This window comes from Rhea americana, unplaced genomic scaffold (assembly GCF_003343005.1).
Source record: "Rhea americana isolate MKP2758 unplaced genomic scaffold, rheAme1 scaffold_68, whole genome shotgun sequence".
Lineage (NCBI taxonomy): Eukaryota > Metazoa > Chordata > Aves > Rheiformes > Rheidae > Rhea > Rhea americana.
Window position 1 is genome coordinate 536,385 of NW_028186845.1, and position 21,435 is coordinate 557,819.

The 21,435-nt window shown below is 36.3% G+C and overlaps 1 protein-coding gene across 11 annotated transcripts in view; it reads right to left on the bottom strand.

Annotated features, from left to right (window-relative positions):
• The window catches only part of EP400 (E1A binding protein p400), a 48,602-nt gene extending 27,679 nt beyond the window's left edge, over positions 1-20,923 (bottom strand). For 9 of the 11 annotated variants that reach the window (XM_085321105.1, XM_085321103.1, XM_085321102.1 and 6 more), the window contains exons 1-20: positions 19,575-20,923; positions 17,294-17,404; positions 13,303-13,387; positions 12,762-12,869; positions 11,667-12,046; positions 11,077-11,379; positions 10,105-10,290; positions 9,091-9,231; positions 8,906-8,984; positions 8,573-8,625; positions 7,036-7,093; positions 6,301-6,390; positions 4,893-5,000; positions 3,978-4,171; positions 3,612-3,789; positions 2,804-2,940; positions 2,254-2,423; positions 1,597-1,771; positions 1,064-1,200; positions 240-426 (exon numbers count right to left, since the gene is read on the bottom strand). In XM_085321105.1, coding sequence (XP_085177231.1) covers positions 240-426; positions 1,064-1,200; positions 1,597-1,771; positions 2,254-2,423; positions 2,804-2,940; positions 3,612-3,789; positions 3,978-4,171; positions 4,893-5,000; positions 6,301-6,390; positions 7,036-7,093; positions 8,573-8,625; positions 8,906-8,984; positions 9,091-9,231; positions 10,105-10,290; positions 11,077-11,379; positions 11,667-12,046; positions 12,762-12,869; positions 13,303-13,387; positions 17,294-17,404; positions 19,575-20,897 — 4,203 coding nt within the window. In that variant the 5' untranslated portion in view covers positions 20,898-20,923. The remainder of the gene's footprint in view (positions 1-239; positions 427-1,063; positions 1,201-1,596; positions 1,772-2,253; positions 2,424-2,803; positions 2,941-3,611; positions 3,790-3,977; positions 4,172-4,892; positions 5,001-6,300; positions 6,391-7,035; positions 7,094-8,572; positions 8,626-8,905; positions 8,985-9,090; positions 9,232-10,104; positions 10,291-11,076; positions 11,380-11,666; positions 12,047-12,761; positions 12,870-13,302; positions 13,388-17,293; positions 17,405-19,574) is intronic. The other 2 variants (XM_085321101.1, XM_085321100.1) reach the window with 2 other exon arrangements.
• Between the last annotated feature and the right edge of the window lie 512 nt (positions 20,924-21,435).

Sequence of the window (21,435 nt, forward strand, 5' to 3'; positions counted from 1 at the left end):
TGGTGTAGGAGCATGAGTATGATGCAAAGAAGCTGGTTTGTCTTCAACCACATAGTTAATGAAAAATTACTGACTACAAACTGCTTGAAAACCTCAAACTACTATAAAGAAAGGCTATGGCTATGGAATAATGCATTCTCTCTATTTATAAACTCAGACAGACTGATGCTGTATAATAAAATAATATTAAATACTGAAATTCTACAAGGGCATTAAGGGGAAAAAATTATTTTGCTCACCTTCCAAATATCTTTTTCTAGGGCATTCAGTACCAGAGACGCTGTTCTGTATTCCAGTGTTTCTGATACAAAAGAGGTACTTGAAAGACGAGGGTTTATCAGATCAGGATGATTACAAATCCTTTGCAGCTGCATCAGGACATGCAGGACACTGACAAAGTGTCCACTTTTGAGGGCTTCTTGGGTTCTATCAAATAATTTGTATAGAAACACATCAATTTAAGCATAGGTCTTATAAAGCCATAAAGAAATGCCCTTAAATTGGCAAGCTGAGTGTCTGAAGTACAGTGTGTTATGCAAAAATTTTCATACATGCTTGGATTTTATATAGGTCTTTCCAGAATATTTTAAGTAGCACTGCAGTAAATACAAATTTGGAAATACGAAACTTAGGGACCAGTGCTACCCTAAAGTCAGGTACAACCTAAGCAGCTCCACATACTCCACCCACATTTTTCTGTTTGTTTCATTTCTCCACCTATCACAAATCACTTGACAGCGCAGCACAGGTAAAAGGCAGGGGGATGACACTTTAGGCTTTACATAATAAGGAACACCTTTACAAATCCTACAATGAAATAATGACAAAACTGACCATTATAACTTGATTTAAAGGTTCTAGAGTTAAATACCTATGTCTGCCATTAGAATTGTAACAACACTAGCTTGTAATTTTAGTTTACAATGTAATCATATTCTATTCACTAGTCATGACGGAAAAATTCACAGAAACATTAAAATACACTCAACCATGACAATCGTTTATCACCTTGCTCAAGCACCAAAAATGAGAGTGCTTCTTATCTACTGTTTTAACTCCTTACCCTGGTTGTAATATGACATCTTCATACATAGCTTTTTGTCGACTAGAAAGACGACACTTTAACACGTGCTCGTATTTCTTTGTTAGCTGCTTTTCAACATCTCTCTTTGATCTTCGCAAAATAAACGGCTGAATCATCTGAAACATTTCATAATTGGGAAAAAAAACAAACTTCTCTCACTTCAAAGATGCAGTTTTACAACAGCAAGCTAAACCCACTGACATCTAATGCATTTAATATGATAAACCTCATATATGATATGCAATTACATTGCTATGCACACAGTCATTTAAGTGTTATTTGTTCTTTAATTTCTGAATGCCATGCTTCAAAATCTAAGCCACACAATATTTTTAAAAGAAACCGATCTATACTCTCCTGGTAGCAGAAAACCCTGCTTACAGCAGGAATTCCTGTTTGAATTGAACAAAGCAGTAAGGAAGGCCAAAAACTTTAATTAAACTTTTTTTTTTAATATAGCAGTCATATTTAACTACTATGGTAGGGAAGAGGAGAAAAAAATAACAACATACTCTGTGTAACCTGATGACCAGTTTATGGCAATAATCCTGGTTTTCCTCATTAGCTGCTTTTACTGGAAAATCTAGATAAGGTCTGGAAATTCCAGGAATCAGAAAATGTACCATGGTCCACAGCTCCATCAATGTATTATGCAAAGGAGTGTCTATCAGAAGCAAACGATGATGACTGTGAATAACGAAAAAAAATTTTTAACCAATATAGCACCTACATAATATCATTATCAAAAGGAGACCAATATTCAAACACCACATTTACTGTAGTTTTAGGATTGTCAGATACACAGAAGAAATAGGAAGTAATGTTAAAAAAATAAATTCAAGATAAATATCTTTTTAATTTTTGATATGCTATCAAGCTAGCTTCTTCATTGCGTAAGGATCACAACATATACAGGGATCTTTCTGGGAGCACAGAGTAKCAGCAAAGAAGAGCTCTAGTGGTATGTTAGCTGCAACCATGAAATGCTGAGCATGTCTCCGAACCCTGACTTTCAACTAAAAGCAGCTCTAGGTAGTGAGCATTGGTAAATAGCACAGGAATTTGGGCAACCTAAATACGAGTTACTAAACAGTTCTCTCGAACAGGAACACTGATAGGAGATGAAAAGGAAAAAAAAATTGCCAAAAGGAAAATGCTCTACTCTATACCTTCGGAGACTGAAAAGTGCCTCCCAGTGCTTCTCTGTCATGTTCTTTATTTGTTGCATTTCATCTACTATTAAATATTTCCATCGCATTTTCATAAATGCTGGGTGGCCTTTGAACAGCTGTTTGTAGGAAGTGATACACACATTAAAGCTGTTGGGTTCCATCCATTCCTACAGAAAAGGAAAGAAAGAGTGAGACAGAAAAGCTAATGCAGAACTCTCAGGTATTTTACAACCTATTTATTAATTATGAATAGAAAGATACTATGATCCAAAAGCATTCTAAAAGACAGTCTTGGTCTCTAAATTACAGTTGGTTCAGAAAGCAAATTAAGTGTTGTGTGTATTGTTCAAGACCAAGTGAGCTCCAAAAATACCTTAGAAAATCCAGAACTGATAGATGTGAATCTCTCTGCAAAGCAACCTGTAGTATTAAAAACTTCTTATATCCATCAGGATTTAAGGAACACAAGGATAAATGGAGCTTAAGGGAAGATTCTCACCATCCAAAATGCAAAATACAGCAGTTTAAGAGCTGCAAAATACCATACCTGTCTTTTTGCCCTAAGTTCTCTTTGGCTACCAAAGTAGAGAAGAATTTTCAATCCTGGGCACCAGCGTTTCAATTCCAGCTCCCACTTCAATATGTTACAGCTCCGTACAACAACAAGATGAGGACCCCAGTTACCTACAGAAGGTAAAATACAGCAGGTAATAACAAAAAGAGACTCATGATAATTCATGTGACTTATCTTCTCCCCTGTTTTTGTAAATGCAGCGTACCGAATCACTGTTAAAACTGAGACCCAATAACACCACAAATATAACAGCTCTAATCTATTCTGTTATTTCTGAATTCCAAAGTACAACTTGAATACCTAATAACTATTTTTCTCCCAATTACACGAACTAGTTGAATAAAATATATTCCACATCATCACAACAAGCTTTGCTTTACTTATATTGTCAAAGCAACCTGGCTACAACATTTTCAATGATACCTGAGATGACATACAAGGCACAATTGTCCAGCTCCTTGAATTTAACCACCTATGGCCATCTAGTCATTAAACAATTGGGGAAGATTTTAAATATTTTTTTATACTACTAAACTGGGGCTTCTGAAGGATGCTGTCACCCAGAAGGTAATAGCAGATTGACCAAACAGTATACTTAGCATGATGGCACTCTATTTCACATTTAATATAAGAAGGCTCTTCTAATCATATAGTCATACTGTGTATGCTAACTAAAGTCTGATGCAAATAAACAGAAAAAAAAACTGACCCGAGGCTACGATTCACAAAGACAACGCTGGCCCAGCACCTGTCTAAAATTCAGAGAGGTAAATTAAGTTACCTTCATTACAAGCTAAATGTGCAAAAAAGGCGATCACTTGCACTGTTTTGCCAAGCCCAGCCTCATCTGCCAGAATGCCATTGAGATTCTTCTTGTAGAGCTTTGCCAACCAATCAAGCCCAATCTTTTGATATTCTCTGAGAGGCCCATACAAAAGGGATGGAGTATTATATTTTACCTGTAACAAGAATGAATTGATACTTTTTTTCTGATTTAAGCTCAAGGACTGCATCATAAGGTGTAGCCATTTTACAGTTACTAGAAAAATATTTATTGTTAATTTGTTGTTAAAATTTGCTAAATGATAGGAAGGCAATGTTTATGTAGAAATAAACATATAGAGTAGCAGGAAGCAAGGAGTTTTACCGCTGTTGTTATCCTTGAGCTGCCTTTAGGTAACAGCATTTCTGCTGCAGCAGCAACTTCTGCTATGTCTCGCATATGTTTCTTCGGAGGACTTGATCTGTCTATACCCTTGTACTGGTCGATGCTGAGAAGTGAGTCTATGAGGACAACTTCTTTCTGAGGACTCTCCCTGTCAGAGATATGGTCTTCCATTTCTATAAAAGAGAAAAATTACATTGGTATTTTAAATAAACCTAACTTTACAAATCAGTCACACAAAGGAATTGAGATGACTGGAATTCAGATAGGGATCTAACAGGAGGTCACTTTTAAAAATAACTGTACAATCTTAAAAGGAAAATAGTTTAAACTCGGAAACACATTCTCAGTATTTATCGCTAGCTGGGCTAAYAGGATCATTAGCTTTTTACAATTTCTGGGAGGTCCTCTTGTATTTCCTAAAATCTACCCTCAGATCTACAATTCTATCATCACGTTAGTGTAGAACAGATGGCATCTGTGTAATAATAACTAGCAATGAAGTATGCTGCTTTATTCAGTGCAGACAGGCTCTTCTACAGCTCACTACTGCTCCTGAGAATCTCTGACACATCATGACTTCACACATTGAAAAATAAAGGAAAAGGAAGAAATTCTTCAGAGATGATTATCCAAAAAATATTTAGCGGTATCAGAAATAAACCTCATTTTTCTAACACTCATTCCAAATACCTAGCCAGAAGGCCACTGTACTTTCCATTCATTCTTGCACAGAACATTGTTCTTCACTTAAAAACGAGAATCATTGAAAATGCAATTCACTCAATTGTTTTTTTTCCTTTAGTATAAACTATCTTTGTAAAAGAGGCTCTAAGATCAATCAACTTATTTCACCCTGTAAGTCAGAACTTTCTTCTAAACAAAAAAATAATTTACCTTCTTCGCTGCTATCCTCTTCACTGTCGGGCTTAGGCTGAGGCCAGTGAAAATTTTCTGCAAAGGCACCTTCGTACATCTTTAGTAAATCATCCAAAGGCAATTCAGCTGAAGATCATTGAAGCAGGTAAGTTTAAAATCATCAAAACCCTGTCACACTCAATACCAATGTGTTTAACCTCATGACATCCTTCACTATTACRTAACACACTGGTCCTTTACGCAGAAGTTAACTGAAGAAGTAATTATTCGTTGGAAGATAGAAGTATTATTTAAAGACCCAGACTATGGAGACCACTAACATTACACTGAGACYTGCAGCAAAACTAAGTATTCTGCTCATCCAGCTTGCCTTCTACTGTATTATAAACTCACCATGTAAACCGACAGTAAGGCAGTGGTTAGAAAGGTAGGGGTATCAAATCCAACTGAGTGACTGAACGACAATCAAAGACTTCAAAGTCTCCAAATGGAGTAGCATTTCAAGCCTACTACAGTATCTCCATGATCGCCTGTTTGGTCTGTTGAGGCAGGAATGTACAAGCTGTTGATGACCAATCAATCAGGAAACACCCTCATTAGGAACCTGGCTGACTAGCCAAGAGTTATAATGCTTCCAACTGTCCAGTTGGCTGCAGCCACTAAGCTGCTGAACAGACCAAACAAACAGATTTGGAAACTGAATATTGATTGCTGAGCAGGCCTAGATTGGGAACCCTGCCACTAAAAATCAGTACAGTTTTTACCATGATAACTGAAATGATCCCTAGGGGATACTTTGCGTACATCAAGCCCTGCATAGCAGCTGTCGCTATGCTGCTAATGGAAAAGGGCTGTTGGCCAGAGCATTGTCATTCCCAAAAGCCCCTTTCCTTTCAAGTACTTATACCTCCAAGATCAGCACTTCAGGACCTTTCAAATTTATCAGGTGCAGCACAAAACCCTGAGATACTCAAAACAGTTGATACAATTCTCATGGTTTCTCACACATGCCTAACTGTGAAGAAGCAGCACTGCTCACGATCAGTGTTCTGATGAAACTCGCTACGCTGACAGGCAAGTACACTTTTGTTTTTAAAAGTTTCTCAGGGGCATATAGAACTTAGGTTGGGAGTCTTCTGAGGTTTTAAAGTACGATGCGTAGAGAAATACTTTTTCTCAAGCCACAATGCTTGACAACTAGTTAAGTATACGAATTGCTTTACAAAGTACAGATATCCATGATCATCCCATAAACTAACTGCTACAACTTCCTGTACAGAAAAAAAGAAAAATACAGATTATATGATTGAACATCTGAATGCATTCAGCTTTTCATCTGATAATTCCATTTGCAAATACAATAATTGCTATGTGTTTTCATATGTTATTTCAGAGCCCATAAAGTAGCAGCAAGCTGCATGCCTACCTTCTTTGGCTAGGTTAGACAACTCAGTTTGATGGTTTATATTTCCTTCTTTAGCTTCTTGTTCTTCAATTGTCTCTTCTTCATCTTCAACTAAAATCAAAACAAATGCTAACTGTGGCATTCAAATTACACTATAATTTAAAAAGTTTGTAATCCCCTAAACCCCTTAAAGTATACCAGCGTAAGACATTACAAAAGTTAGTAGGAATCAAAAAGCATGAGACACATGGAAAACAAGAAAATCTGAGAGTAGCTATATCCAGATCTTTAAGACAAGTAAAAGCACTCATGCCTCAGGACAAAAGACAGTCTTGAAGTGTTAAGGGTTAGTTGACAATGGTTCCCAGAGATAGATTATTCTGGAGTGAAAAACTGGGAATTTTTTTTCATCAGAAACATGACACACAAGTCATCACAAGAAAGTCACTAAAGTTGATGGATTATCCAACCTGAAAACATCAGAAAAAGTTAAAGATTATTAGTAAGGTTTGAGAAACCAAGGAATGAAGAGAGAGAGAATCAGAATCTACCAACAATGATGGCAGTTTGTTTCTAGTGAAAATTCTGTTTTCCTTAGTTTACTATCCAGCTGCTCAAAGCACTGGATGAGGGTTGATAATTGGTTTGTAAAAAGTATTTGGTACATGCAGTAGCAGACTGAAGATCAGCGGTTTCAGGGTTTTATTATATAAATCACATACCATACTACRGACACAATCTTGAAAAGTGATTTACCTTCCTCATCAGTTAAAGATGTGCTTGCCTTTCTTTTCCTTCCAGATGATGACATACCCTAGCATTAAATAATTGAAATGTTTAAAAATCATAGAATACAAAGCTATGGATTTTTTGTTTTTTAAAGACAGCAGTGTCTTGCAATGACAGCAGCGAATAGACACTTAACATCTGTCAATATTTTCCCAGTCATGGAAACAAAACAAAACAAAAAAAAAAGGGAGTTTTAGATTACATTCACAATATACATGTTTAAACCAATTACTTTCTCCTCTCCTTTTGTTCTTAAATTCTCAAATTTAGCACAAAAGACAAAGAATAATATTTTTGACTGTGCAGCCTGAATGGTGTCAAGCCTAAGTAAAACGTACATGATTTCAGCAAGATCAAAACTATGCAAATTCATTTTGCAATTGTAGTGCATCTGTTCTGCTTTACCTAATGACCTACCAGATACTGTCAACCTGAACTAGCAACGCCATGGGAAAAAGCACAGTGCTATTTAGACTGATCCTCTCAGGTTCAGAGGAACTACAGCTGCATTAATGACTCTCAGCAAGACATTTTAGCCTGGTTCGGGTATATGGATGCAGGTACTCTGCTTCTGTATCGAAGGTGGTCTGCAGTCAGCCACCTGAAGCGTCTGTTGTCCAAATTACTCAGCTCCAATGTGGCAGAGAACAGTAATACAAACTTTCCTTTAAAAGCAGTGTTGAGGCACAGAACTTTTACCCAATTTGGAATCAAGGACCAAGTCTTCACTAGACAGCGGTATGGCATAGGCTTGTGCATTGGCCAACAACTGTTCACTCTGAACCATCTAGCACAATCTGTAGCATGGTTTGGCCAGTACAAATTAACACTCTCATAGACAGTACTAGGCCACAGTTTGGCTGATAACACATGTTAAAGCTTGTTCCTAAAAGGAAATTCAGACATAGGCATTCTGCTTGGGGAGAGATGAGCATTTCAGCAAGTGGACATCAGCTGTGCAATGGCAAATGGCTCTGGGCCACAGAACAGTCCCCAGCTTGTTTTTTTCCAAATGCACAAATGTAGCCAAGGAATCCTAGCACACATTTCATCTAAGGCAAAGGATATTTAAGTTTCATTCAGTTTGATTCATTCTGTGACATACACTTATCTCAGAAGGTAAACCATGACATAGGCTACAGAACAGGTGAAAATGAGCTTTCATGTCTCACAAAGTTTCTCTCTGGCTATAGTAGAATAAATTCCTGCCTGAAACAGTCTGGCAATTAATTTATGCAGTTTGTGGTCTTACAATCTTAGGAAGAGTGATTCAAAGCCACTGGATAAATACGAACTCTTCCTTTAAAAGGCGTATGTTAACCAAAACACACATTGCCAATTCACTCTTAAAGGTTATCGTTCATAACCAAAAATAACGACATTTGTGCTAACGATTGTAAGTTCAGTTGTCAGTAACTACACAGAAATCTGCTCATCATCACTGCGTATTTAAGAAACATATTCATTTAAATTTATCTGATGTTTTTACAAAACAAAAACTTACCATTTCACTTTCTCTTTCCAATAAAAGGTCTTCTGTATGTTTTGCATCTTTACCTGGAAAATTATTATACTTGATGTATGCATTAGTTACTTAGCAATTTTATATTTTTTTAAGTTAACTTTTAATTGCATCCAATAGAAAACACAAGAACTATTAAAAAATCTAACTGAAAAATTTTAAAAATTGTAACTTATAGTTCAGATCTGTTCAGAATCTATTATTAGTACCTACCAATTCTATTGCCAGTAAGATGAAAACCCAATTCAGTGAAATTATACAAAACAAAGGCATGGGAATTTATACTGGACTTCATACGAAATGAAATACAATTACCTTTCTTTGAAATTTTCTTTAAATTCAAAGCTTTTTTCCTTTTCTCTTGAAATTCAATTTGCAGTTTTATTTCAACAACCTAAAATGTAAATCAAGTCTAATAAAGCATTTAATTTTATACATAAAATACCAAACATAAAAAAAAAGCAGTGACTTACACAAATATTAAAGAGMCGGCATTTTACCTGTTCAATGTTAGACCAGAAGTACTCTATCTCTCTAGCAATTGATGCAGCAATTCGCCTTAGTTTATTTTGTTCTTCCTTTTTAGCTCGCTCTTCGTTAAGTTTTTTTTCTTCATGATAACGAGCCACAGTTCTTACCATCTAAAATACCATCAGAAAGGCTGAATTAGGTTACCTCAATATACAGAACATCATATTTCTTAAGATTTTATTACCTAGCAGCCGCTAGATGTTGACTGTATTTTTAATACATCTAGCACTCATCTCCAATATTTCTAATTCCTATCATGCCAGTAAAACAACAGACGTGAAAAACAAAGAGAAAAAGGAAGTACAGAAACTCTAATTAAGCAATCAAGTAGGGAACTCTTAATTCACCGTTCTCTCTCAATACAAGAGTTAGAGCAAAATCTACTGAAATCAGCAGCAATCATAAAAAAGAAAACCTTTTTCATACAATACGTATTAAGCATAGAAACCACACCTCAATATTTCATAGAGACCAAAAGTAAAGTAAGTTGAAAAACAAAGTATATACATGATTGAAAGACAGGTCTATCATCATATGTTATAAACTGATTCAACTGCAACCTGTAGCTCAGGAGAGCTTTAAAATGTTGACTTCCAGAAGTCTGAAGGACAYTGCCAGGGGAAGGATCATTCCATATGTGCCCTGCCTATTTCTCCTATTCTTAAAAAGATACCATTTRTCACAAATAAAGCACATCAAATCCAGATTCAAATTATCTTCAAAATGCAGATCTGCATTCACAAAATAATACATCTATTTTAATATTATGCTTCTAAGAAAAAGAGTCCTGAATTCTCAATTCAGTGCCAAATGTCAGATTATCCAAAGCTAACAACATGGCTTCTCCTTTAAGTTAAAAATCAGTGCTTTATACTCTCATCACTTTTTTTCCACAGAAAAAAACTGTTTAAATAGCTTTGATACAAAACTGAATGACACGAAGATTAATTGTTTTGATTCAAAATGGTGAGTTTTTCAAGTACCTTCTTAGCAGTTGCCATCTTCCACTTTCTCTCTTGAGCAAAATCAGTTGCCATCCACTGCATTTCTTCCAGCAAATAATCCCAGTGAGATTTGGGTCTTGGAGCCTCTTGGAGTTTAGGAAGTCGCCTCAGGGACCATAAACCTTCTTTCCTCAGTTCTGCTATTCGCTGATGGATTTGATTTTCCTTTCAAAAAAAAGGACATATCATTACAAAGAAGCTACATGATGCACCTGCAATAGTAGCCAAATATAAAAACAGTATTTTCTCTGACTTCATCGAAATACTTGACAGCAAAAAATAAAGTGTAATAACATGACACATGCATTATACAAATCAAGTCTGAATATTGTATCAATGCAGGAATTACCAGACTAAATTCAACTTTATCAATAAACAGAATCACAGTACTTTAACCTGTATTATAGAAAAGTATCTTGTTAAATAAAAGAATGAAGGAAGTTTGTAGGACAGGACAAAAAGTAAGGTAGAAGACACATGCAAATCAATCAAATAATACTTTTGTATAAATTGAAAATGCAACTGTATTTATCCACAGAGAAACACATACGAGGATAAAGACTTCTTCATTATTAATACTTCTTAACTTTAAGAGAAAGCAAGTTCCCTATGAAGTTCCCATTAAATACGCAAAACAACATGTCTCTAGTTTACTATGAATATAAATACGGCTGCAGCTGCTTTGAATGACTAGATAGAAACAATATAGTAGAAGCAGAAAGAATACAACTCTGTGAAGACTTATCAGTCTTATTATTCATTAGCAGTTGCGACTTTAACGTTCCTGAACCTCTCTTTAATTTCTTCTGCATAAAAGCAAAACTCAGTAAGTAAAACAACTTCTAAAACACCATACACAGAAAGAATCCCATCTTCATAACTCAAACAGGTAAACTATCTGTGTGTTAACTGTTTATAAGTTCCCTCTGCCAGAAAAAAGAAGAATCTTACCAGCTTTACTTGCTCAGCAAGCTTGTCTTGAGAGTTGTCCTGTGGTAATACTGGTGCATTCTGAGCTGGACTTTGTGATTTAGGTGCTGCTGCTACTGCTAAGCCTGGGGGTTTTGAGGCAATAGGAGATAACGACTTGTTAGTTGCTGGAGACGTTCTGTTTGTTTGCACTGGATACGTAGAAGGTGGCGTTGTGCCTGAGATGGTTGCTGGCGCAATGGATGAGGTAGGCGGTAGTGTATTTGCTGCAAGACGCTGAGAAGACTGAGCAGGATCTGCAGATGGTCGTGTCAGAGTCACAGTCTGCCCAAAAAGCACATTTGTTAGTGATGAGTTTAACACTCAATACTGTCTTAGCCTGCATTACAGCAGAATGTAATGCTGGCATAACTTTAATCCAGTAAAAAAAAYTTACACTTGCATTTTTGTAAGGAAAGGATTTTTGTTTGCAAGCTATGTCTAAGTGTGTTTGTCCAATGAAGTTAAAAAAACATTARGATCTTCCACGTATTTTCAGGACGATAATATTGTTCTATTTTACTAAGCATTGAAACAAACATTTTTTTTTAATTATGATAAAATTCATATACCTGTTGCTGCATTGTAGCTTGTGGTTGTGACACTTGGTTTGCTGTCTGTCCTTGTATGTGGATTGCTGGCGGCACTTGCTGCTGAAGTGGTGCTGGAAGTGGAGCAGAAGTCAGGGGTACACCTTGGGGCTGGATCTTCACTTGGATCTGCGGCTGAGCTGGAGATTCCACTATTTGTGGTTGCTGCTGTGAAAGCTGCAGTGCAGCTGGGAGAGATGTCAYGGGGACATTTGCAGGTTGCAGTCGCCCTGGCAGCTGCGGTGGTGGTGTATGTAAACTTGCTGCATTCTGCACTGGAGGACCTTTAGATGGGTCATACTGTTGTTGACTTTGTTTCTGTCCAGTTAGTTGTACAGTCTGAGGAGCTGGAGGCATCCCACCTACAAAGCAAGAGAAAAYACACACATGAAATTAAAAGGTCCAGTGCTCTGTRCTAGTATAGTAAGGAAATCAACTGCAGGTAGACTGTTTTGTTACTTACTTTGCCACAAGACACCATCACTTGAAAAATACCACATCACAATCACAAAGTAAATCACCATTACAATAAACAGCAAATTTTTTCATGCACAGGACTACAACTAAAATTTGGAGCACAGCTATTGTAAAAAACATGTCATTGTCTTCTGAATGTCCTATACTTAAAAAGAAAAGGAGTAATGAGCTAACAAGAATTTAACCTGAAATAACAGCATCAAGTCTAAATAACATTTAGTTATTAACATGGTCACTTTAACATACGTTCTAAAACCTAGCATGACTACCAAATTAAAAAAAAAAAAAAAAAAAAAAAAAAAAGATTGTATGTTGCAAATTAGGAGGTTTCCTTTTCACAAACCATTGGCTCAGTTCCAGGATTCTCAGATTAACCATTTTGCATCAGCACCTGTGACGTATTTCCATGCCCACATGCACCTTTGGAGCCCGTCACTCAGCTCCTTAAACAAACCAGGCATTGCATACCAAGTATTAATTTACATGGAGAAGTATGCGGTGGGACTAGGATCTTGGAAGGTTGGAATTCCAAGTTTCTAGTTCCATCACTAACATCTCCTTGTTAAATTAATGTGCAACTGGCATGTGGTGACACAGTACCTTGTGCCGTTGGCATTAGCTGTTGAAGAGGAACTCCTGAAGCCACACCCGGATGCTGAAAAACCATCCCATGACGGCCCACTTCAATTCGTGGTCTCTTAGACGAATCTGTGATATTCAAATTCCATTTATGGCATGGTATAATGGAATGGGTTCAGTTTTACAAAGCAAACTACTACACATGATTTCAACATCAGCTCAGAAAGCTACAACTACTATGCATGTGTAGCATTTATGAAGAACATGCTGCAAGGGCAGAGTCCCTTTAACTTCAGGTTGGCCATCTCCAATCTTCTTAGCCAGAATAACCAACCTAACAATGTTTCTACGCTTGCCAAATCCAGTCCTATGTATTGTGAGTGGAGTGCACTCTTTACACRGCACCACTCACAACAGATAGTGCTAATGATCTGGCCGTTTCCAAGGTGAGGCAAAACTGTATTTCCAGAGTTACTGAACAGTGGGCTTCAGTTAACTGTTTGGAAAAAAGTAAAACAAAACAAAACAAATTAAACTGAAATTCTGCTTGAGAGGAGCATACCTGCTGGCACAAGTGCTTGTCTCTTAAGAGCTTCAATTTCTATGGTGTTCACAGTCCCCGTAACAGGAGTTACCGTATGCGTTTGCTATTGGAAAAAGAAAAGAAATCACAGAAATTCAATATATGAGTAGCCTAACGCAACGTGTAATTTACAAACAGATGTAAAGAGGCCACCAGAGAATTAATTCTTTGAAACAGTTGTACAGTGAAGAAAGTAAGACTGACCCAGTATCTGCTAGAAATTTTGTGCCCAGATTGCACTGATACTTTTCCTTCAGTTTAGGTTTCAAAACAGCAACTAAATTGATGAAGCTAATTATACATAATAGAAGCTAATTATATATAATATACATKTGAATTTTTTTAAAAGAGTATCAAAACCAAGAAAATACAGCATGTAAAAAACTAAAGTTGGTCAAAAGTTTTGTGATTTCTGTTTTTATAATGAAAGTTTTCATTAATGTATTACTCTTCATCATTTGCCTAATGTTGCAATGATGTCATAACAACATATTCTTATAGCATATAGCTGCAATAAAATGCCGACATGACAGAAATTAAACATTGTGACTTCATTACAGGATTAAATAGAAGGGAAATTAGATGAGGAAAGAGCATTTATAYTAAAACTAACTGCATCAAAACTAACAAGATACAAAAAAAAAGAAATAAGAGTCAGAACATTTGTGAAAGATAATCCTTCTCATTCTGCATAAAACATTAGTAACACAGAAACTAGTTCTCATCTTGAAGGCAGTTTAAGCTTACGTAAGAGCCTCCACTCTGTCACTCCCATGATAAGAGTTCTATGGGATTTAGCACTGAAATACTTCAGGAAAAATTGCTAAGTTCGAAAATATGAAATAAAAGAATCTCAGACTAAGTTCCAATTCCAGTTTTGCAGATCCCAGACTCGTACTTGCATAGCTGGCAAAAAGAGTACCAAGAAGTAACTTTATGTTGAGAAACACAATCTTCCTAAAAAGCTACTGTCACCTCACAGCACATGAGAACTTACTATACATTTTGCCTGAGGATAAATGTCGCACAACTGCGAACTAACAAGCCTGGAAGAGCACCTACAAATCACTGTGATGGAAAAGAAATCACAGGGCTTTGGTTCAGCAAGTTGGAATCTTATTTGGTAAGATTATGCAGTGCTTTACAACTTTTTGAATTATTACAATTAATACTGGCACAGATGGTAGAACYTAGATAATTCTTTCAATACCAGATTCCGATGTCAGATTTAGAGAAAGGATTTTTGAAGTAGGTGAGTTTTGAATATATGACAATTTCCATGCTCTTTGGACCCTCAGTACTACTAGCAAATACTTAACTATGTCTGGCAGCGTTCACAGAAGTTCAGTTCTTTTCACTGAGTTTTGAAGTCTTATTTTTAAATCATCCTCAATATTTAGCCATGCTATATCCAACACTCTATTATGAAACTTAATATGAGAAAAATAAGGACTACCAATAGAAAGGGCTTAAAAGATTCTATTAGAAAAAACAAAGAAGGCCTTATGTTAATCCAAGACAATGAGCTGATTTACCACTCAAGTTCTCTAAGTGTAATTAGCTGTTGATAAGTTCCTCCACAATATACATGTACAATGAAGTTTTTCCAAAAGTCTTATGAAAATCTGTTACGACAACAGATTTTTTTTATCATTAAACATGTTCCTAGCAAAGACGGCAACTTTCCAAAAGAAACTTCTCACTTATTCATTGTTCATTTATTCTTCATTTTTAATAGAAATTCTACCAATGTAAATTAAGTCTAAGTAAACACCACTCTCTACTGAAATAAACTGCAGTTGTCACAACAACATCTTCAGTGTTTCTTCGAACAATACTAGTAGACAGACTTCCTCACCTAAAATGACTGGGTTTAAAACATTTCTTTTTGAGCAGAATACATCTCATACCATTCAGATTGTACCAACAGCTAAGAATAACAAAATTTAATACTTTTGTCACTGTGAGGGCACTTGTGGTSATTCTAGTGATATAGCTATACTATTAAGATATGAATTTTAGTTTTATGAATATCTGACTCATATTCATCCTTAATGGTCAGCAGTTCACTGTCATATCACACTCAATATGAATTAAGCTTTCAAATTTTTATTTTCGCGCAAAGTAGACATGCAGCATATTTTATGTCTAATAGCCAACATCTGGCAGAGCACCATACACTTAGGCATTCACAGAATTATTCAAAATAACATCACAAAAACATATTTTATGTAACACTTGGATTAATTAACAAATTCAGCTTATTTGCTGTTTGCATCAAATGCTTTCTGGGACATCAGTCTAAGGAGATATCTTCTCCAAACTGCTTCCAATGCTGTTTATTCATCTGCACTTTTATTCTGGATGATTGCATTCTCACAGTTTCAGGCTGCAGCTCCACTTTAGGATTTTTGACTAACATTTTCTTAAGCCTCCCACTTGTCTGCATTATCGTCACCTAATTTAGTCTAGATACTTCAATGAGCAAAGGTGATACATTTTTATAAATTGCATTCACATGCCACAAGGTATGTGGTAGGACTAAAACTGTGTAAGTTTAATTAAAATAACAGTTTTCCGGAGGTCATGACCATGCAGCATGTCCACAATAATCACCTTGAGTGCTGCACTTCTGCACTTAAAATAGAATAATGATGCTGATCAGAATTGATTAGTTGTCTATAAGCAATTGCAAACAGAAATATTCATGGAACAGATGATGCTTCCTGTTAAAAGTTTGTGCTAAACGCTATTATCACAAGTATGCGAAGAGGTTTTTGTGTTGAGCATGTACCTTCCACTAGTTTTTCTAAATCAGCTTGGAAATGCTGTAGTACTTTGTAAAGTACTCCAACATTGGTGKAGCTGGAACTTAATGATAAGCATAATCACTATAAAAAATAACCTGATAAAATATCACTTATTTTAAACTATTTAGATGAAACCTGACTACCTAAGGAGTCTTCCAAAACAAGTCAGCACTGGCCATAACAAAGTTCTCAGTGCAAGTTCCTTTAATAAGCAACTCATTGTAAAGTATCATAATGAATAACCCATTTGTTATATATGGGAATACCATCAATTTTGCATTGCTTTTAACTTTCCGTTTTCCAAAAACAAGATGAAGGTAGTGCAGACTGTAGGGCTTTTATGGTAAAGACAGTAATTCACCCTGTACCATTTGCTACATAACTGACCTAATAAGTAAACATTTTAACTGTAGGAGATCTAGAGTACATTACTTCTCCGGGTACATAAGCAACGGTGTCCCAGTAACATGGTGCTAGGGGTAGCTGTATACACACATACTAGCTTGAATCTAAAAGTTGCATCATCAGTGATCCRCAAAAATAGTAATTGCTTACCACATTCTCCCTCTATTTTGTACATTATTCCCTCATTCAAAAATTTGTTAAAACTATCTGTAACACAAAAATAAGCACTTCAGTTTCCTCTTGCTATCATTTATGGTAGAACTAACGAAAAGGTGTTAGTTATTTAAAAAAAATGGGAGAAGTGTTATTATTGTTATTTGAAATATTTCAGGGAAGGTAAAACAAATACCTTCTGAAGCCATACTCAAGACCTTTAATAAATAAAGAAAAAAAAGAAAAGAAATTTAGAAGAAATCCACAGTTACAATGCCACAGACAAAAGAATCCACACTACCACTAGGCAGAATGCACAAATGAACCAAATGCATCAGGGAAACAAAAGACAAACAAACCAAAGTGAAAACATTCAAGCCGAAAGTTAATGAAACAAGCCAGCAACTTTGAGACAAAGATTTAACTTCCTCAATGCTCCATTAACACTGACGCATTTTAAGATTGCAAAGATCTTTTTTGTTTTGTTTAGATGATAAGGGATGGGCTCTTGGGAAAATTCTAATTCATCTAAGAAATACCAAATCTGAATGAAGAAAAAAAATCTGGGATGAAACTACATTTTTAGAACCATTGAAAAGTACCTGAAATGGTTGCTGCTGAGATGAAAAAGCAGCAGAAACATTTGGAGGAAGCTGAGTTGCTATAGCGACAGGAGTACCAGTCTGCCCATCCTTTCCTGTCACAACCTTTACCTGAGAGAAATATTTTGGGAAAAAAAAAAGGGAGAATCATTTTCTTTTAAAAAGTTTTTCTTCTTCTTTTTTTTTAACTGTTCGACACACTTGTTTTTTACTGATGGCACCTCACTGAAGAGGGGATTATAAGTAAATGACCATCAGTGAAGCTTGGTTTGAACACAGGCAATTTTTTAAAAGTTCTGTTTCAGTTTTAATAGCAGAACAGAGTAAGGCCTTGACTATCTATAGTGTCCTCTCACCACTGGAAAGCTTTTCTTAAATCCAGTTCACATAAAAGCATGGTTTAAATTTAATGATTGCAGTTCCTGATGGACAACAAATTAGCATGACAGACAGTTTGAACTTAAGAGAGCCCCAACATTTATTTAAGCAATGAGCACAGCCACCATTCACTCTCCCCCATTAATTCCCAAAGCGAACAACCTTTCCAGGCAAGGGATGAAGTGCATTGCTTTAGCAGAAAGTGATAAAGAGAGGGGAGGGGTAAATAAAAGAGAAGACGACAAAAAAAATACAAAGAAATAACATACTTGTCTTAGCTTTCAAAAAGATTCATCATTTGAAAACACTCAAACAACTTGTTGTTGCAATCTGCAATATTTTCCAGCATTTAAACTGACATGCAACTTTCATGAGCAAGATGATCCATCACAAGAAATTGCGATGTACAGCAAACTCAAAACCCAGAAGACTGAGGGGCAGAGTCTCAACTGACGTAAATCACAGTAGTACCACTGACTTCAATGACCCTCCAAAGACCTCAGAATTTGCATACTACCATTAAAAATACCTGTTTTTCAGCTGATGAACATGCAAACCAACAAGAACACCTGAATAGTTTGACAAAATGCAAGCCAAGTGAAAAAACTATTGGATAGCCATTATCCATAAATTATAACATGCTAATTTTTAAGTTCCTAGATATAGAAAGAAATTATTTGTTTAAAATTATCAATAACTACCATAAACAGAATATATATATATATATACACATATATTTATACACACATTTATATCTCCTCATCAAGAACTTCAGATCACAAAACAATGAACAACTTAAACCCCAGCTACTACATGGTTAATATTTCCTGCAAATTCCAACTGAAGAAGTGACCACTAATGACTACACCTAAGTGTCACCAATTTTCACTGAAGACATTGATTTATAATAGGTATTTCAAAGCAATATGAGTTTCTTTAGAGAACCTTTTAACCTTTTTTTTCAAATCAGCAACTGCATGCCCACAGGTATTCTCAAAAATTTTAAAAGGTATTTATGAGTGCCAAGTGGTGCTAATTCATCAATTATATCAGCACTGTTGCAACCACTTACCATACAATGGTATGCTCTGGTGCAAGAGAGGTATGTTCCAGCACCCAAAGGGGTGCTGCAGGTCAAGACTAACATGAATGGATACAAATACGAAGGAAAAGCTGCACGGCACCTGTTTGCAGTAAACCTATCTCAAGTCATTTGCCATTAAGAAACAGTGAATTAAAGTAATTTAGTTATTTTAGACCTTTGTGTAAATAACAGAAGTTGACTTTTTAATGTCCAGGTTTTAAGTGCTTTTTCTTTTTTTCTTTTTAATCATTCAGGCTGCAATATATGCACAAAGTTCTAGGACAATTTAAACAAACTGGTGCCTTACTGTGGATCCATATACATTATGAGTCACACAATTAATGAGAATAATTAGTTAGAATTCACAAGAGACAAATAAAGGTTTAACCTCTTACAAGACTTTTTCGTTTGGATTTTTTTGCTTGTGTATGCTAGTAAGTGAAATTTAATTTATGATACCTAATCAATCCAATGATAGCTTAAAACAGTTCACACAGCAATGCCAAACTCATTCACCTATTGTATTATCTATTTCACATACGAGACTTGCATACTAAACTAGGACAACAAAAGCTCCCTGCACCTCTCTGAAGTGCACTGCTTTTAAACACATACATCTAACTCCATGCTCAAACCAACCTGTAAGATCACATTACCTYGCAAAACTGCATTCCCTCAAAGCATCCATTTAAAAAAAATGCAATACTTAAAGTAAAAACAGTTTTTCAGATACTCTCATATCATCTAACACTTCAGAATCCAGGTGCAATAACTTCCTCTACTATTTTATTTCAAAATATTAACCAATGGATTTCTTACCTCATCATTGATAACCTCAGATTGTTCCTCCTCTTCCTCCTCCTCCAGATCCAAGTCATTTTGCCTAAGATATGCTTGCAGTGGAACACAATGTTTCTTCTTAAAAGCTAAGAAGTCCATCATATTCCCTTGAAGATGTTGCAGGAAAAACAGTTCAATCAAACACTCCTTAAAAGTTTCCTTAAGCATTTCCATTTGCTTGTGGTGATGATCCAAACATTGTTTTCTCATTTGAGCAGTCTCTTGGTTGGCAGGAGGAATCTCCTCCAACTTTTTGGATTGTTTTTTCACTGCTGTATTAACTGTAGGTGCAAGAGGAAGATTTGACAGCCCCTGTGGTACYGTGGCCCGTGAGGGACTTGTGGGAGGTGGTGGTGATGTCATTCCAAATGCACTAGGTCCTCCAACTCCTGCTATTAATCCACCAGAAGTCCTGTCATAGCCAATGGGTCTACCCAGCTGCTGTCCTTGAAGCACTTGCTGCTGCTGTTGCATAAGTTGCCCTTGGATAATATTGCTGATTTGTGGTGGCAAGCTAGTAGTTGTAATATGACCTGGGCTAGTCAAAGACTGCATGTTTGCTCCACTAGCTACAGGACTTTGAGGGCCCAGATGATGAATGGTGCCACCAGACTGTGAGTGAGGTTGTGAAAGTCTGCGTTCTCTTACTGTAGCAGGTGTCCCAGAAGATGGAAGCTGTACTTGTGCTGCAGCTCCTTGAGCAATCTGTGCAATTCCCGGCCCTTCTTGATACACAAAGTGTCCACCATTTGAAGGACTCAAGCTGATTTGTCTCACAAGTACGCTAGCATCTACAAATCCTCTAGTGGGACTCTGGCTGCACATACCCAGGCCAGGGCCTGGAGTACCTGCTCGAACATTTGGTAATGTCTGTACTGGCACAGGGCTTGGCTGTGTAGGGCTTTGAGACTGAACTTGTTGAGGCAGCGGTGATGTAACCTGAATATACGATGGGGATCCATGCTCAAATCGCCTCTGCTGAGGACTAAACTGAAAACTTGGTGATGTTGGATTTGGAATTGGCAAAGGGGTAAGTGTTATCTGCTGGTTTCCTGAAGCTACTGGTCCAACGTTTTGTAGTGTGATGTTCACATTCTGCCCAGCTACTGGACTTCTGCTCATTATAAATTGCTGTATTTGGTAACTGGGGGACTGTGGTGCAGACGGGCTTGCCGAAGGTGCAAAGGAAGCTGCAGGGGACTGGGGTAAATTTGTCTGTTGTTCTTCTCCCTCACTGCCTGTGAAGGATCTGGACCTCTGGAGCTGACGCTGAGCATTCTGAGGACCGTTACCATGGTGCATTATCACTGCTCTAGAGATTTTACAGTATATTCTAAAGAAATATACAAAAACAGAAATTCAGATAAAGTAAATACATTTCTGTAACTGAGAGAAACTATTAGAAAGAACATCTCCTGGTAGGAACTCAGTTATTCTGTCTTTGCAGTTACTAAAAAGTTTTGCATTATCAGTCAAGTTTTCTGAGAGCCTCATTGCCACAAACAAAAACTTACTTAAATCTCGTACATTTCTCTAGCTAACAAAATGCTATTGAATTGTTTACAAATGATGCATTCATCTTAAATAGTCAAACTGACTTAAAACAAAATAAAAGTACTTTTTCCCTTTCTGTGGAATTTCAAGAGTGAAGTCTCCACTATCAAAAAATCTACTACTTTTGTGTTCATTAATCCCAGTGTTTCAGTGTTATAGCATTTAATACTATATTCTCCAAAACACAGCAGTTGTAAGAATGTAAAGTAGGTTCTATCAGTAATAATGAAAAATGTTATGAAAAGTGGACACAGACTACTCAATTTTATTATTCTAACTATTAAGG